The sequence below is a fragment of the Helianthus annuus genome, chromosome 4 (genome assembly GCF_002127325.2).
Source record: "Helianthus annuus cultivar XRQ/B chromosome 4, HanXRQr2.0-SUNRISE, whole genome shotgun sequence".
Taxonomy (NCBI): Eukaryota; Viridiplantae; Streptophyta; class Magnoliopsida; order Asterales; family Asteraceae; genus Helianthus; species Helianthus annuus.
In genome coordinates this window covers 24,537,047-24,554,271 of record NC_035436.2, presented here as the reverse complement: position 1 = coordinate 24,554,271, position 17,225 = coordinate 24,537,047, and the positions used below count along the sequence as shown (strand labels likewise).

At 38.9% G+C, this 17,225-nt stretch overlaps 1 protein-coding gene across 1 annotated transcript; it reads left to right on the top strand.

The window, feature by feature from the left end:
- Nucleotides 1–15,289: 15,289 nt before the first annotated feature.
- LOC110933071 (proline-rich protein 36-like) lies at nt 15,290–16,732 on the top strand. The gene has a single exon (XM_022176311.1). It carries the CDS (start codon nt 15,290–15,292, stop codon nt 16,730–16,732), a length of 1,443 nt encoding a protein of 480 aa, XP_022032003.1.
- Nucleotides 16,733–17,225: the final 493 nt, after the last annotated feature.

The window sequence follows — 17,225 nt, the reverse complement described above, 5'->3', positions numbered from 1 at the left end:
ACCGAGGACATGTTGTGCGACCAATGTGGGCTGGTACGGCCCAATCAGTGCGTCTGACCCAATATTCCCGCTTGTGCGATTGTAACTAAGTTCCGGATTTCATGTACACGATTACAAGCTAGTTAATAGTTTCCAAATTTCCAATATGAATTAACAGTTTCTTGTGTTACCAATATTCGATCAAACAAGGCAATTAAACATCTAATCCCCATGAATCCTAAGCTAATCAACACATAAACAACATCCCAATATCTTAACAACCCGCATGATTCGGTCCGATTACTAGCATACACGTTAACTTAACAATTGAGCATATCATCCATATATGAACACACACATCATTCGATTAGCAAACATACAATCTGACATCATTACCTAAATAATCCGATTCATAACAAACATGAAGCCGATTACATTTATCATCATTCAATCCGGTTCCTAACCTATTATCATGCAACCATTATTGTTCATTATATAATTCTAACCGAATGACATCATGTAACACGCATAGCACAACAGAAATCATAAACCCAAAAGTAATACACTAACCGATTGAAATCAAACAAAGAGAGGGTGAGCCGAATTGAATAGCAAGATCTTCGATCCAAAGAGTTGTTCGCCGTCGGGTTAGAGAGGAGGAAGGAGGCACTAGGGTTTTGTGTGTGTAATGTATGTTGCAACGAATGAGGTGAAAATCCCCTCATGTGTGTATGTTTGTACGTATAAAACAATGGGCCGGCCATTTACTTGGGCTGCCCTTGATCCGAGCACATGATGTGCGGCCCAAATAGCTTGTGTGATCTTGTGTGAGTGTGTATTGTGCGATTGGGCTAGATTGTGTACATACACATGCGTTTACACAACACACGCAACAAATAGATATACCATTCACGTAATCATTCACTTAACATACATACATGTACGTAATAGTAAAACATTCATTAAAACACACAAGTCACATAACATTCAATAATATTCGCTTAATCAATCAAGTTCACGTAGTCGTGCCATAAACGTTACATCAAAGCAAGTCTAAAGTTCGAGTTGTCACATAATGCTTATAACCACTTTCGATATAATGTTCAGATTTAGTATCTAATCAAGAAAATTATGGCCCCAAAAATATAATCTCAAACTTCAACTTGTTTTCTCTTATAGTTTATCCCCCCTATTCATATCTTTGTTTAAATGTGTTAAGTTAAAAAAAGTGAATTTCAAATTTTATCCTTTATTTTTATACCCAATTTCAGGCTATATATTTTGTCTTTAAAATTGATGAAATTTATACTTTATGTTTAAAAATCTTGCATGTTATGTCCTTTAATCCTAACTCAGTTAAAATTTTCTGTAAATCTGATCACATAAGGGTAGTTTAGTCTTTTTAGCTATTTATTTTAAAACATTTTAATAAATAAACAAAAAGTAATTAAAATTCTAAAAACTTATGTATATATTATAGATATTACATTAAAAAAATCATTCTCTCTTTTTTCACCTCTCTCTCTGTCTCTCTTCCCCACTTACAATCTTACCACCACCATCAATCACCACCCACCCACTAGGGATGAGCATTTGGTAACAAATCCCGATTCCGTCCCGATCCCAAAAATATTGTACCGAATTTTTTTTGGTACCGGAAACGGTATCCACTTTTTGGAAATTTTGGTATCGGTATTTCGGGATCGGTACCGGTTCGGTACGGTACCGATAAAATACCGAATTTTACCTTCAAATACCGCTATCGTACCGATACCATACCAATACCGTACTGACATATTTCGGTATCGGTATCGGTACCCAGTTTTGGTGAAATTCGGGATCGGGATTTTCGGGATCGGGATTTGCTCATCCCTACCACCCACCCACCTCACACCACCACATCCATCACCCACTCTACACCACCATCCACCGCAACAAACTCGTCAGAGAAATGGTTATCCTCTACGTTCGACATTTAAACCACCATCAGTCCCAAATCAAGTCCCATTGAAGCCCATCGATTGGTACATCTCGGCTTGCTATTGTAATTTTGTTCCGACAACACTGAGAACAACCGCACAACCACTAGCCCCAATATCCGTTATCACTAATCCTTCTTTGCGATGGGGCTCTTTTAGATCTGAGCAGATGGGACTTTTAGATCCAAGCAGCCTAACCTTCACATCTACGATGGTTTTAAATTAGGTTAAAGGTGATGTGAAAGTGGGTGAATATGATTTTAGTTTCACATCTGGGTGAGGTTGTGTGGGTAATCAGTTATTGTGAAATTCCTATTCTAAGTTAGATATTGAGCTATATTGATTTTGCTAAGGAAATTGAAAGTGCGGTAAATTCAGATCTTGGATTGCAAGAATTACCATTCTCATTGTTCAGGTGAGGAGTATATTTCGATTGTTGATGAATTATTGAGGCTGTATAATTATGAAAATTAAATGGATTGCAAGAATACCATTTTCAAGTGATTAGTGTCTTTCCAATTTCAATCCCTGACCCACTAATGGTGCAGGTATTAGTTTAACTAGGTTTATACCCTGCTCACATTGTGGCGCGTTAGACCGAATCGTTTCGGTAATAATTGAATTTACCTTTCCAGATCTTGTGAGCGTTTTGTTTTATAAGGAGAAACATCCTTGATGGTTCACTCAACATACTTAATCAACACTTGTTAGTTGTTACAATAGTAAAATGCTACTTTCATTCTCTTTCCAGAGGAAGAAACATGCTAAACCATAAATTTATTTTTTATTGACAAATAGCACAAAAGTACACAATCAGAAATATAACACACTCGTTTATCATTACTTAGCATTCAAAATAAATAAGATAAATGACTAACCTAAGATATCTTACAAAAATAAACGACGACTAAATCCAGATTTCACCAACACGATATTACGGTTATCAGAAAACATATCCAAAGCTTGATTCCAGACTGATGCATTCTAAATAAACTTGTTAAATCACTCAAAATTAGAAGAAAAAAAACATAAAAAATGCGACGAATTTTACCTTTCCATATTGCAAGAGGTGAGTGTTGTAACCCTTAACTACTTAACCTTTTAGTCAACTTACACGACCCTCATTTAGCCACCTAATAGGACTTACTGTTGAAGACAACAGTAGTGAGAATACATACCTGGGAAACATACTTCAGCATGAAAGCGGTAGAAAACACAAACCGAGATACCATAACTGCCAATGGATTCGCCACTTAGAAGACATAATGCTGCCCTATTAAGTTCCATATAAACCATGAACCCGTCACGTTCAATGATGGTAGTAACGTAGATTGAGTTAAATAAAGAAAAAAACTAATTAAAACTCAAGGGTGTCAAGTGTAATATTTTTACAAAATAACACGTAGATGCTTGATTCGAACATGTGACACTTGCATGTCAAGGGAACGTACTTACCCCTCCCATCACTTGGCCTTTTAGTGTTAAATTATGAAGGGAATGAACGGTAGCCGGCAACGCTTCTGTTTCGGTTATTTTGTCATTCTGGTACAGGTACTGGCCGGTTCAGTTTGTCTTTTTCAAAACCACAGATAGTGTTTTGGCCCGAGTAAATCATCAAAACCTATCGGACCATGAGCACCCTACCACTGTCCACTGCTGCTTACAACACCTCTTCGATTATAACCTTCCCTTTTTATTTTCTTTCTTCTGGGCTTTCCAACTACCCATTGCATTGCCTATATGACCCAAGGTTGCATTCTTCCCAGCCATCACCAAACCTGCCAATGAGGACCAGCCTCTTATGGTTACTCATGCACCCAACACATCAAAAAATAAACCTCCATCTCACCCGATTTAAGCTTCACCTTCATTTCCATTTGTTTTACACTCCGGCCCTCAATTTTTACTTCTCTCAAACTAGCCTTCAACATCGATTGCAGATCACAAAGCGCGCAAATCAAACCATCACCTACGAGAGACAACATGCTTGCCACATCGTCTATAATCCCCAACCCGAATTGTGGCCTGCCCATGTGTCAGAAAGCAAGAGAGCATGTTTGTTCCAAACAGTAAGGCTTCAATAACGGTCTAGGTTGACCACCTTGACCCCAAATTAAAGAAACAATAGCTATATAAGATGTCTACAAGATGAATAACTAAAAGTGGGGATGGTTTGCTTGAGCTAAGTTTGTTGAGAAGAGGTAATGCGGTTTTGGGACCAGGTGGAACCTCGTGGGTGTGGTCAGAAGGGTCTTCTCCGTGTTTTGTTATGGGTTGAACACGTTGGGTTCTTTCCCGACTCAAGAGATATGGTTCTAGTAGAAGGCTTTAACCACCAGGGTTCCCATGTTCGATCAGCTTGCATTGCCCAGAAGCCATTGTAATGACGAAAACACAAACAAAAAACATACATTCAGGCCCTTCTCAGAACCACTCGTAACACCATTTCCTACTGGAATCGCCTTCTCTTTTTTTTTTGCCGTCACAACATAGTTCATAACCTCGCTTCCAGACTGAATCGCCGGTTTGGAGCGGTGGCTGGTCAGGATCAGCTGATTTTCTTAACCATTCCTGAGATAAAATAGTTCACGACAAAGAATAAATCAAGGTTCAGATAGAACTACGGCTTTGCAGACAGTGAAATTGAAGACTTCGGATTTATGAATCTCAACAAATCAAAGCAAAGAATAGTACCAGCTGATGATGTACCTGATTTAGCGTTTCAACATTGATTGTCCAGAGATCCAAAAGTATGTGAAGAAACCCTAGTTCACTGCCTGCGTTCATCTGCGTTAGCCGTTTGTGACCTGATCTGCGTTCATCATGTTTTATAGTGATAAGAGAGTAATCTCCAAACATACCTGACATGATTTTCTGAATAGTCTCCTCTGATAGAGCTGATTTTGCTGACCCTGAAAACACAAATAATCTAGTCAATTTTTAAAAATAATTTAGTGTTGTAAATAGAAGTGGTAAGATAGCTGCGGAGGGTAAAAGGGTGAATAAAGGCTCAATTTGAGATGAGTCATTTTGGTACAGGTCAAAACATCTAGGGCAGCTTGACCCATAAAAACATTGGTGTTAAACTTCAAATTTACAATTAATTTCTATATATGATTACCCAATCTAAATTCTATATATAAAATGATTTTAGGTATTGATCCAACTGCTTCTTGGTGGTGATCTCATAACCAGTTGGCGTAGTGAACACAATCACATTTTTCTTTGGTGTCCCTGTTTTCTTTTCTTTGGCAAGAACTGCATATTAACAAAACAACACCATGGCTTAGAAATAGGAGAAAGTTGTGGTAACGAATCCCAATTTATAATTCAATCGAAGAGCATATATCCACACGAAAAGAACCCAAAACAGTTCAAGTACTAACCATATGCCATGAAATATTAATTATTCTGGTTATTGTATTTACACTCACCAGAAGTTTACTTGATACTTACCGGATTCGTGTTTGGTTCCTTGTCGATGCTGGAACTCCGAGGTTACCATCGTACACATATTTCAAACGGATTGATGTTTGTTTTTATTATCAGCATTCTTATGAACAACCTGATGCTATTGATCAATATTAAAGAAATTCTAACCTTAAAATTCAATTCCCAAAGAAATTATACTTAACTCCTAAATTGATTCACAAATTTTACAATACTATGAATCGATATCATCCATTTGCTCTGTTCTACAAAACTATGACAAACCCCTGACCTGAACAAAATCACATTCTGGTTGCCGATTCTTGTAAAAACAGAACATGCAGGTAAAGATGGCTTACCTGAACTTCGGCGGATCTTCGTCGGAGGGTTGGCCATCGCCTAAAGCACTGGTTGTCTCCTTTCTAACCAAAACGATCATCGGAACCCAAAACTGTGACAACCCGCAAAATTACAGGTATCCATACAAGTAATTAATTATTAATTTGTGCTTAATGACTGTGCTTGATTACAACAGAGGAATTCAACTACTTTATGATTTTTTTTTTTTGCATCATACATACTTATGCATCACATTTCATACTGTCTGATGCACAAAGTACAGTTAGCACAGCGAACGGATAACTCAGGAATGTATTGACAGTGCCAGTACATAGACAGACAATGTTTTGAGGCCAGTATGAGCCAGAGACAGGGTACTACACTGGTATGGAGTGTAGGGAAGTGAGGACCATAAAACTGCGTCACTAGGTGATAGTTAAAGTGCCGGGAAGTGCCTAAAACCCACTAATAATGCAGAATTCTGCATTATTTATCAGAAATTCAGCATTTAACATGCTAGTAATGTGCCAAAAATATGGCAGAATGGTCCTGTATGCTTTCCTAAGTGCCGGGAATTAAAAGTGTCACAAAAAGATACCTAAAAGACATTGTACGGAATAACTTAGCACATTAATGGAACGGTATCTAACCGAACAACCGGACATTACCCGGAACACCAAAATTTTTCCAAATACATTGTTTAATTATTTCTTGGCTAGTCATGATCCCCGTACACCATAACACCCACTAAAATATCCACTAACTAACATATGAAATCATATACTTGGATTTGAACTACCATTTACCAACTTCCATCAGGATGTTACAATTAACCCCCCCCCCCATGCCTTTTACGGTCCAAAGGACCCACCAAACATCACCACCATGCTTCACATCTTACCTCCTAGATTTGTTTCTAATTTTATATTAAGATCTTTGCTTGTGGGAATGAACAAAATATTAGAAGAGATTATAAGTATGGTGAAACTCTTACAAGATCATATCTTCATCATTCCTTCACAACTTCACCCCACTCCCTCATATCTTCATCATTCCTTCTCGGCTCACTATAACCGCCACCACCACCACCTTAACACAACCATATCCATCCATTTTCAAGCTTGTTTCAAGCACTAGAAGGTGATTAAAGGAGCTTGTAGCTTGTGGATCATCAAGGAGCTTTCATCACTTGCTATTCACACCACTTTCATCATCTTTTTCACTAGAGATCTTCCCTAGCCTTTAAGCTAGTTGTAAGTTCTTGATTTACTCTTGTTTACTTCTCTTTTGTTGGTTAAAAAGTTGTAGTATGTTGATTATATCAAGAACACTAAAGAACATGAACTAAAAGATTTAACATAAAGCTTACATAAAGAGGAAACATGATGAAATGTTGTAGTATGATGTTGTTGTGAGTATATTGTTGATTTCTTGTTGATTCTTGGTAATATGATGTTAATCACCATATGGGACTTGTTAAGTGATGATTAGAAACATGATTTAACAAGATTAGGAGGTGATTATGTGTTACATAGAATAATCATCTTCTAAGTTTAAACATGAACTTGAAAGAAAATGATTTTCTTGAAATATAAGTGAACAAAGTAAGTTGATGATCATGTAGATCTGAGATTTCCAAAAGACTTTTCTAAACAAACCAAGTTCAAGAGTCGATTTTAAAAAGATTATGACTTCTACTTGCATTTACACCACTTTTGGTGATAAAATAAGTCTAAGAACGCTTTATTTACAAGAAGAGTTCAAAAGATTAATTTTTGTAAAAATTGTTTACAAGTTGTAAACACTTAACTCTTTTAAGAAAATGATTTTTAAAGAAGTGAATACACTTTGGAAGGTAACTAAGGCCACTAAACGCTTTACCAAGTTACTACGCGTTTTTGTGATATATCAAGTTCATGATTAATATGAAACGCATATAGTTTTTGCTCTTGGTGATGTAAAATTGTTTAAGGATTGATTGTTGATTGATTTTGAAAAGAAAATGATATGCTTAACAGCATGGACACCTCCGTTTTTAGGGGAAACTATGGCGAAATTTTCTAAAAAATCCCAAGACTTAGAAATTATTTTCTAACAAGTGTTTACAAATGTGTTTTAACATTGTCTTTCAAAATAAACTTCGCCATAAGTTTTGTTACAAAATTTCAAAGTGTCGGAGGTTGGTTTTCGTAAATAAAAGCGGGTAAATATATATTTGGAATATATATTTTATACTAAAATGCTTGTGTGAATATTTGTTTGAGTTGTGAACTAGTTATATTATTTTAGGGCAAAATAATATAACTTATCAAAACACCATTACCTTTACAACTCCAGAATAATACCAAAAATTACAAGGAATAAATATTTAAGTTACACGCTTGTTATTGTGGAACCAAACACTAAAACATAACTGGTGAACTATCCCGGAAAACACCTTTATGAATATATTTTTGGTAAATATTATTTTGAATACAAAGAGTGAAAAATATATATTTTTGGAATATATTATTTTTGACAAATAAGTTATTATATATTTTTCTAAAGTGGGACTTAGGAATATATAATGTCAAGACTTTAATCACAAAATACCCCCATCCTTGGGAAGGAAAATACGCATAAGAATACTTGAGAAGTATGACTATGAAATAGTTGTCTAATTATTATTTTCAAAACCTAGAAATACAATTTAAGTTAAAATAATCATTATTATTTTAAAGAAGTTATAACTTGGAATAATTCCAAAGAAATGTAACTCGAGAACATTAATACTACACTAAGGCACGGCCCGTTCGTCTAATAGGAATTAGTACGTTGTAGGTCGTCGTATTGCTGACAGAGTCTGAGTTACGAGCAGGAGACGCACCACTGTGAGTTCATGTCCCTCTTTTCTTTTAACTGTTTTCAGTTTTATACTTCGGGGGTGGAATACATGTTACAATTATTATAGACATTTTATACATGGTATGGTTAGCCTAACGAGGATTTACGACTAGATCATGTGAAGGGTGGGCACAACACTTAAAGGCCATTAATCCTCGTCATAGGACCGAGGGACATGAGTGATAGATCTATTTGGGTGTAGCGAGCCCACACCCATGAGGCCGGGGCGGCCCATAGAGGTGACTATGTCTTCCAGCCGAAAGCCCGGTACAAATTTGCTAGGTTTGAGTACTTCCTGCACCTTTTCACACATACCCTTGGATTTGCAACCCATTAGTGATCTCTTTTTCCTTATTGCTACATACCAGGGACATATATACATACAAACATATCTCAAATGTTTTACATACTCACTTACACATGAACTCGCTCAACTTTTGTTGATTTTTCAAACTACATGTATTTCAGGGAATTGATCGGATCTGGCAAGTGATGCTTGTTAAGCTGCGTACTAATTAAAGATGTCATTGACGTGATGTCGTGGTCACAGTCAAATTTAATCCCAATAACAACTATATAGATAGTGGCAAGTGGGTATCGAACACAGGGAGTTTGTGGAATATGTGCTATCTCGATGTATGTCTAAGTTCACTAAAGTAAACTAAATTGAAAGAAAAATAAATTCAAGAGTGGGTTTGATTGGTTGATTTTTAAAACTAAGATTAACTAATTAAATTGCAAAAGAAAAGTTTTGGTTGTAAACAATTAGAGACGAGTGACCATCTTTAGTTTCCGGTTTGCTTCAACATTTGTGCTATCATTCACTAGAAAGAACTACATAGACATAGTTCATGTGAATTTATTTGTTTTGATGAAAGGGAACTAAGTACTCAGATTCCTAGAACGTGAGGTTGTTACCCGATGACCAATTGACCCTTACCCGATCCTAGTTCTACCCATGATATCTCGATTGCCAACGGCACCAAGAACGTATGGTTTCAAAATAGAATAATCATAAGCATCAACAATTTACAAGCAAATAAGAACACACCATGATAAATAAAACATAAATTCAATTTACCATTCTAGAAATATGAAATCAAGCATAATTGTCTCTAGAAACCTTCAACTAAAGATGACCATAAAGAGTTTAGCTATCCATGGCTTGAACAACTATCCTCCACCAAGTCCCTAAATCGTTCACTAACCAAGTCTAGATGAAAATAAGTGATAAGATATGTTTTCCTTACTCCAAGTCCCTAGAAATAGTCCCAACCTTCGTTTCTCCCAGCTTGTAACCGAAATAATATGATAAGACACCATAAAACTCCATGAAATGAGCATTAAATGCATAGGTTACAATTTTGGATCAGTCAGCGCCGTAAGCTACGGCGCCTGCCGTAGCTTACGGCAGTCAGCAAGCAAAAATTGGTCAACAAGGTGCCGTAAGCTACAGCGCTCACCGTAGCTTACGGCGAGCGGCTTTCCCTTACGGCATGTTTCTTCTGTCTTACGGCGGAGGATTTGGCAATATGTAGAGGACCGTAACCTACGGCCAGGTGGCGTAGGCTATGGTGCTGAGTCTTCCTTTCCTTCATTTCTTCATGAAATCTTTGATTTCTTCTCATCTTATTCATGCCAACTTCCAACAACCATTCAAGCTTACTTAAACCCGCATTTCAAGCACTTTAGCTCCTGTAACATCGAACATCTTGTGATTACCAAATTCAAGCAATTAACCGAATAAAGTATAGAATGTGCATTGTATTAAACCTTTTAAGGGTTGTCCTACGGACCACCCGTCACATCCCCACACTTACCCGTTGCTTGTCCCAAGCAACTTATTCAAAAACCATTTTCACACATACGCGATCAACATAAACCAAACAAAAACATGTTGTCTTTTTAATAACCCGTTCTTAACACCCAAAACAATACACCCCTCTCTAAATCTCTCCTCTCGGCTACAAGTAAGCACTAGCATTTGTAAGCTAGACACACAAAAGGCAAACGGTCGGTTGCACAACTATAGGCTTGTACCTAAATCGGTCCTCCTCCTACGAGTGTCAAATATGAATGCAAATCAAAGGGGCTTTTAAGGTTGTAATAAGTCTAGGTGAATGGGTAGGACATGGAATATATATAAAGTAGCGAAGGACTTGCCCAGTCTTTTATTACATAATGAAATAAACAAACAAACAAACTTAAACTTATATACAGGACAACTCAACATTACTTTTTTTTTCATTGCTTTTTCCATTTTTTTTCTTTTTTTTTCTTTCTTTTTTTTTAAACATTCAACATAACATCGAACGTATCTACACATTACTAAAATAACTACTAACACTATAAGACCGGGTCAAGTCGGGTAAATTTTTAGGAAACTAGCTAAGGGGTAACAAATGATAGGCTTTAGGCACAAAATGGGCAACTACATGTCCAAACCCCCGCCCCTCTCGCAACCATGCTCATATATATAATTTATGAGGTCCAACCCCCCAAATCCCACACTCGCACTCACCAAGACGAAGCTACCTAATTGCCCTTATCCTTTTTACATTCACGTTCAACTAGGGACTCAAACCGTATCGAGGCACAAGTTCTAATGCACCCCACCCGTTGCCACTCTCATTAAAGATTTATTTACATGTGTGGCTTCAACTCTCACCAAGAACAAAAGGGTATCAAGGGTTGCCGGTGCATCATTTGGAGTTAATCCAAGGTGTTCAAATTCTCACAATGTTTTGCTTAATTTAATTTTTTTTTTGTTTTAAACCTCAAAAATAACCTCAAAATTTCCCCCATTCCCACACTTGGGATACATTGTCCCAATGTATGGTTTTGAGGGAAAGATCGCTTTAACCAAGAACATCCCACTTGCTTGTATTCTCAAACCCCAAATTTCTTTTTGTATTTTTTTTAGATATTATAAAAGACACCACCAACTCTCACAACCCAACAAACATATTAACACAAACACCACCCAACCTCCCAACCAAAGCATAAACATGAATATATACAAAGGTGCACAAGATGAGAACAAGACACGACCTGATTAGTAAATTAGCAGTGTTGGTAGTGATGAAGCTGCAGTAATCGGACCGGTTCGAAACATCTCTTAGATTTGCCAATATCTTAACAGGGATGTTGCCAAACATCCCCACACTTGAATTATTGCATCCGCGAGGGTTGAAACGTAATAACCTGCCAAAACACAAACACAACACCAAAACAACACCAAACAAAACAAAACAAAACGAAACGAAACAAAACAAAACAAAACAAAACACAAATACAATACTCTACATCCTCGGGCTGCCTCCCGAGAGCGCTAAGTTTAAAGGTCTTCAGCCAGACCATACCTGATATGCATTATGGTGGTCTTAATGCACACTTACCTGCAGCATTTCCAACAAATGCCTGGAAATTTACATGCCATCTCCATAGATTTGTCAGTATATTTGGCATGTTAAAGCTGCTCCTACGGGCTTTGCTAGTCCACTTCATGACATATACCTTAATGTATGGTAGTTTCACCCTTCTCATCTTATTCCTCGAACCCTCTTCCCCACACTTGTTAATTTGAATCATTGATATGGAAGAGGTTCGGTACAGATTTCCATCCCATCAGCCTGCTCTACCTCATAATCTGCACACATCATCTGACCTACAAGTGACTCTTCCTCAGATAAAGGACTCATTGGTGTGGTATTATCCTCCGCAACCTCCTCCTTCATGTGAGAATAATCTCTAATATCGTCAGGTAATGGTGAGAGGCGTTCTTCTATCTCTATCTTCAATTTTAAAGTATGACACTTAGAAACTAAGCAGCTGATTTGGGCTTCATCGGACAGGTTGGGTGTTGCTAAATATTGCTCGAGTTTGGACAAAGTTACTTCCAATGCAGCAAGCTCTTTCTCCTCATCGGTCTCATAAACATAAACACCCTCGGGCTCAGAATATTCTTCGGGATGATATTGTCGATATCCCTGATACGGTCTATAGATGCGCGCTTCCATCATCTTTTTATTCCAATACTTTGGGTTTTCTGAATACACTGTGCACACATCATAATCATAAGTGTGATCGCGACCGCAACAAAAACATAGACTATCCGTCCTTGCCTCATAATAAACTTCCTCGTCCCGATCGTATCCATATGAATAATAGTCATCCTCCATTTCTGATTCATAATCGTCAACGTATGATGGAGGTGGAAGCTGTGAAACATAAGACACCGGTTTTCCATGTGCCCTCCTGTAGTGAGCCTCGTGGCAACCAATACATGGATGTCGTGGACCCCCACACAATCTACACGTAAATAAGCTGAAATTTGTGTAATGCCCTGTCATCCTGCACAACACAACTCAACTACCAAGTGTAAATCATGAACATAAAATAAATCTTTTTGGTTTTTTTTTTAATTTTTTTTTTCAAACTAATACACAAGATAACACACGTTGCGCACTACTCCCCGGCAACGGGGCCAAAATTTGACGTGATGTCGTGGTCACAATCAAATTTAATCCCAATAACAACTATATAGAGAGTGGCAAGTGGGTATCGAACACATGGAGTTTGTGGAATATGTGCTATCTCGATGTATTTCTAAGTTCACTAAAGTAAACTAAATTGAAAGAAAAATAAATTCAAGAGTGGGTTTGATTGGTTGATTTTTAAAACTAAGATTAACTAATTGAATTGCAAAAGAAAAGTTTTGGTTGTAAACAATTAGAGACGAGTGACCATCTTTAGTTTCCGGTTTGCTTCAACATTTGTGCTATCATTCACTAGAAAGAACTACATAGACATAGTTCATGTGAATTTATTTGTTGTGATGAAAGGGAACTAAGTACTCAGATTCCTAGAACGTGAGGTTGTTACCCGATGACCAATTGACCCTTACCCGATCCTAGTTCTACCCATGATATCTCGATTGCCAACGGCACCAAGAACGTATGGTTTCAAAATAGAATAATCATAAGCATCAACAATTTACAAGCAAATAAGAACACACCATGATAAATAAAACATAAATTCAATTTACCATTCTAGAAATATGAAATCAAGCATAATTGTCTCTACAAACCTTCAACTAAAGATGACCATAAAGAGTTTAGCTATCCATGGCTTGAACAACTATCCTCCACCAAGTCCCTAAATCGTTCACTAACCAAGTCTAGATGAAAATAAGTGATAAGATATGTTTTCCTTACTCCAAGTCCCTAGAAATAGTCCCAACCTTCGTTTCTCCCAGCTTGTAACCGAAATAATATGATAAGACACCATAAACTCCATGAAATTAGCATTAAATGCATAGGTTACAATTTTGGATCAGTCAGCGCCGTAAGCTACGGCGCCTGTCGTAGCTTACGGCAGTCAGCAAGCAAAAATTGGTCAACAAGGTGCCGTAAGCTACGGCGCTCACCGTAGCTTACGGAGAGCGGCTTTCCCTTACGGCATGTTTCTTCTGTCTTACGGCGGAGGATTTGGCAATATGTAGAGGACCGTAACCTACGGCCAGGTGGCGTAGGCTACGGTGCTGAGTCTTCCTTTCCTTCATTTCTTCATGAAATCTTTGATTTCTTCTCATCTTATTCATGCCAACTTCCAACAACCATTCAAGCTTACTTAAACCCGCATTTCAAGCACTTTAGCTCTTGTAACATCGAACATCTTGTGATTACCAAATTCAAGCAATTAACCGAATAAAGTATAGAATGTGCATTGTATTAAACCTTTTAAGGGTTGTCCTACGGACCACCCGTCAGTCATCCAGGGTTGTAGGGTTTGGGAGGTGTAACCCTTTCCTGGACGGGTCACACGTCTCCAAACCTCGTTTTATTTGAAGTCTTTTGTTGAGTCCTTGTGAACTCATTTTAACAAGTCATGGTTGTAACTTATTTTGGGTTGATGTTTCAAGACAAGCATGTTATGGTATTTTCTAAACTATATTAATGGATGAACATCTCGTATTTTTATCATATAGCATTGTTATGATTGTTGCTATGGTATTAAGAAGTCACACCAAATAAACCACGCTTCCGCAAAAGCCAGGGTGTGACAGCTTGGTATCAGAGCCTCGATCATAGCGAAATAGGGTTCTTTCTCGAGTCTAGACTATGATCACTAGGGCTTTCACGAATTTTTTTTACATTGCATACACTAAACGTCCAGATCCAGGGAACAAACATTTTTACAAACAAAAAGGCACAAATACACATTTCAAAATTCATGTTATAATTCAGTCTTAGAGACCGAGGGAGTTCAACCTTAGAGGCTGGGGAGGTTCAGTCTTAGAGACTGAGGGGTCCAATCTTAGAGATTGGGGAAAATTTAGTCTTAGAGACTGGGAGGTTTGGTCTTAGAGACCAGGGAGTTGGTCTTAGAGACCAGGGGATTAGTCTTAGAGGCTAGGAGTTGGTCATAGAGACCAGGGAGTAGTCTTAGAGACTGGGAAGGTTTGGTCTTAGAGACCAGGGAGTAGTCTTAGAGACTAGGAAGGTTTGGTCTTAGACGCCAGGGAGTTAGTCTGAGAGACTAGGGAGTTCAGTCTAAGAGGCTGGGCGGGATAGTCTGGGGAAGACTAGGATGATTACTTGCATACATTGTTGTGACTTACATGCTTATTTGATTACATGTTGATATATGTGCATATGTGTGGTTGTGTTACAGACACTATGTCATCTTCTTCTGACACTGGAGTGTCAGACACACTGGATCCTCTAGCGATGGTCTCAGACGACGAGATTCTACCTGAGAGCGAGGTTTATACATCAGACACTACGAGTACTGACGAGGATGACTTCCAACCATTTGCCCTACCGGACTTTGGGGACGATGTGCCTTTAGCTGATGGTCCTTTCGATAGGGATCTACCTCTCATTCAGATCCCTGCTCCTCTCCCTCTCGCCGCAGTTCCCATTGAGGATCTGCCACTCGACGTGTTATCAGATGACGAAATCGATCTATTCATTGAGAGTCCCCCAGAGGGTGACCAGGATGGTGGGGCCCCTATGGATGACGATATTCCGGTTGACGACCCTGCTGTTCCTATTGTTGAGGTTCCTGCTGTTGATGCTATTATTTTGCCACCTGTCGAGGCTCCTGTCGCGGAGGCCTTATCTGATCCGTTTGGTCCCGACTCGTTTGAGTCTGTATCATCCGCTACTCTTCACGCCCAGGGCGTGCAACACTACTCCACCGACACTGGTTCAGACATGGCGATGTCTGCTGCACCCATTGTTCCCCATGACTTTGACCTGGATCTTGAGGTTGAGTTTGTACCTGCTGAGCCTGCTCCAGCTAGTCCTGAGCTTGGAGTTGTACCAGAGCCTGATCACGTTGATCTACCAGTCATGGCACCACCCGTTGGTGATGCACCAGGCATTGCACCACCAGTTACTGATGTTCCTGTTGTTGACCGTGCTCCATTTGCCACACATGTTGATCCTAGATATGCTGACACCCGTAATGGGTGGATTGAGGATGATGATGACTATCCTCCATTTGTTCTACCTATCACTCCCCCTGCTGCACCTGTCTTTGCACCAGTTGATGTCCCACAGTTTCACCCTCACGTCTCAGATATCCACCGCATGGATTTACCTGTTACTTTCCTACAGGACATTCCTCCTCCCCGTCCAGGGGAAGGACCTTCTGCTCAGCAGCACGATTACATGCCACCTATGACAGCAGCTCTTCCATTTATGCCCCCTTTTGCACCAGCTGCACACACTACACCTCCATTTGCACCCTTAGGCGAGCCATTTATGTGGTCTTCGCCCAATGTCATGCCTTTGTCAGACCCATACCATCCTTTTCATGTTGGATATACCGCGGATGACATACTTATATCCTTGCAGTTACAGCAGGATGCGTTGAGCCGACGAGTCCAGGAGCTGGAGAGGATTCCGCATCCTCCCCCTTGGTATTGCCAGTCTCCATTTGCTACACCACCAGCTCCTCTTCCACTACACCCGGATTCTGATGTCCGCTTCCTCACTCTGGAGCAGCAGATTGCTTACCTGCTGCGCGTTGTCCACGCACTCGAGGAGGATTGGGTGCATTTGCGCCGTTTGCTTTTCTTCCCTCCACCTCCTCCTCCTCCCCCATCAGCTTGAGGACTTTTGGTTTGTTGCAGGTAGCGTTACTTTTGATGAGAAGACAGCTATTGAGCCTGACTGCACAACATTTTGAAGACCACATTATGTCTCTTGATATTTGACTTTTGATTGTTGTATATTGTTAGACAGTTCAGACAAGGGCGATGTGACCCTTAGTCTCTTTTGATGTACGAAACATTTGTAAAACTTGTGGTCTTGTTATATGAATAGCTCAATCGCAGCCTTCTCATTACGTGCGTTGTTGGATTATTTGTTTTATGTTATGACATGGGATGTTATGTGTTATTGTGTTGATGAATGTTATTACATATGCGTATTACGTACTCATTATACTTATTACAACTTGACCAACGCAACCTTCTTATAGAAGATGCCTCCAAGAAGGGAAAACCGTTTGCCCACTACTAAGGCCGAATTGCAAGCAAGAATTTCACAAGCAATAGCTGATTACGAGGCCTCACGCGCCGAGACTAGCGGGGGTACCTCAAGG

Excerpts from the sequence above, each read along its gene's own strand:
- LOC110933071 (XM_022176311.1), top strand. The coding sequence starts at position 15,290 with ATGTCATCTTCTTCTGACACTGGAGTGTCAGACACACTGGATCCTCTA.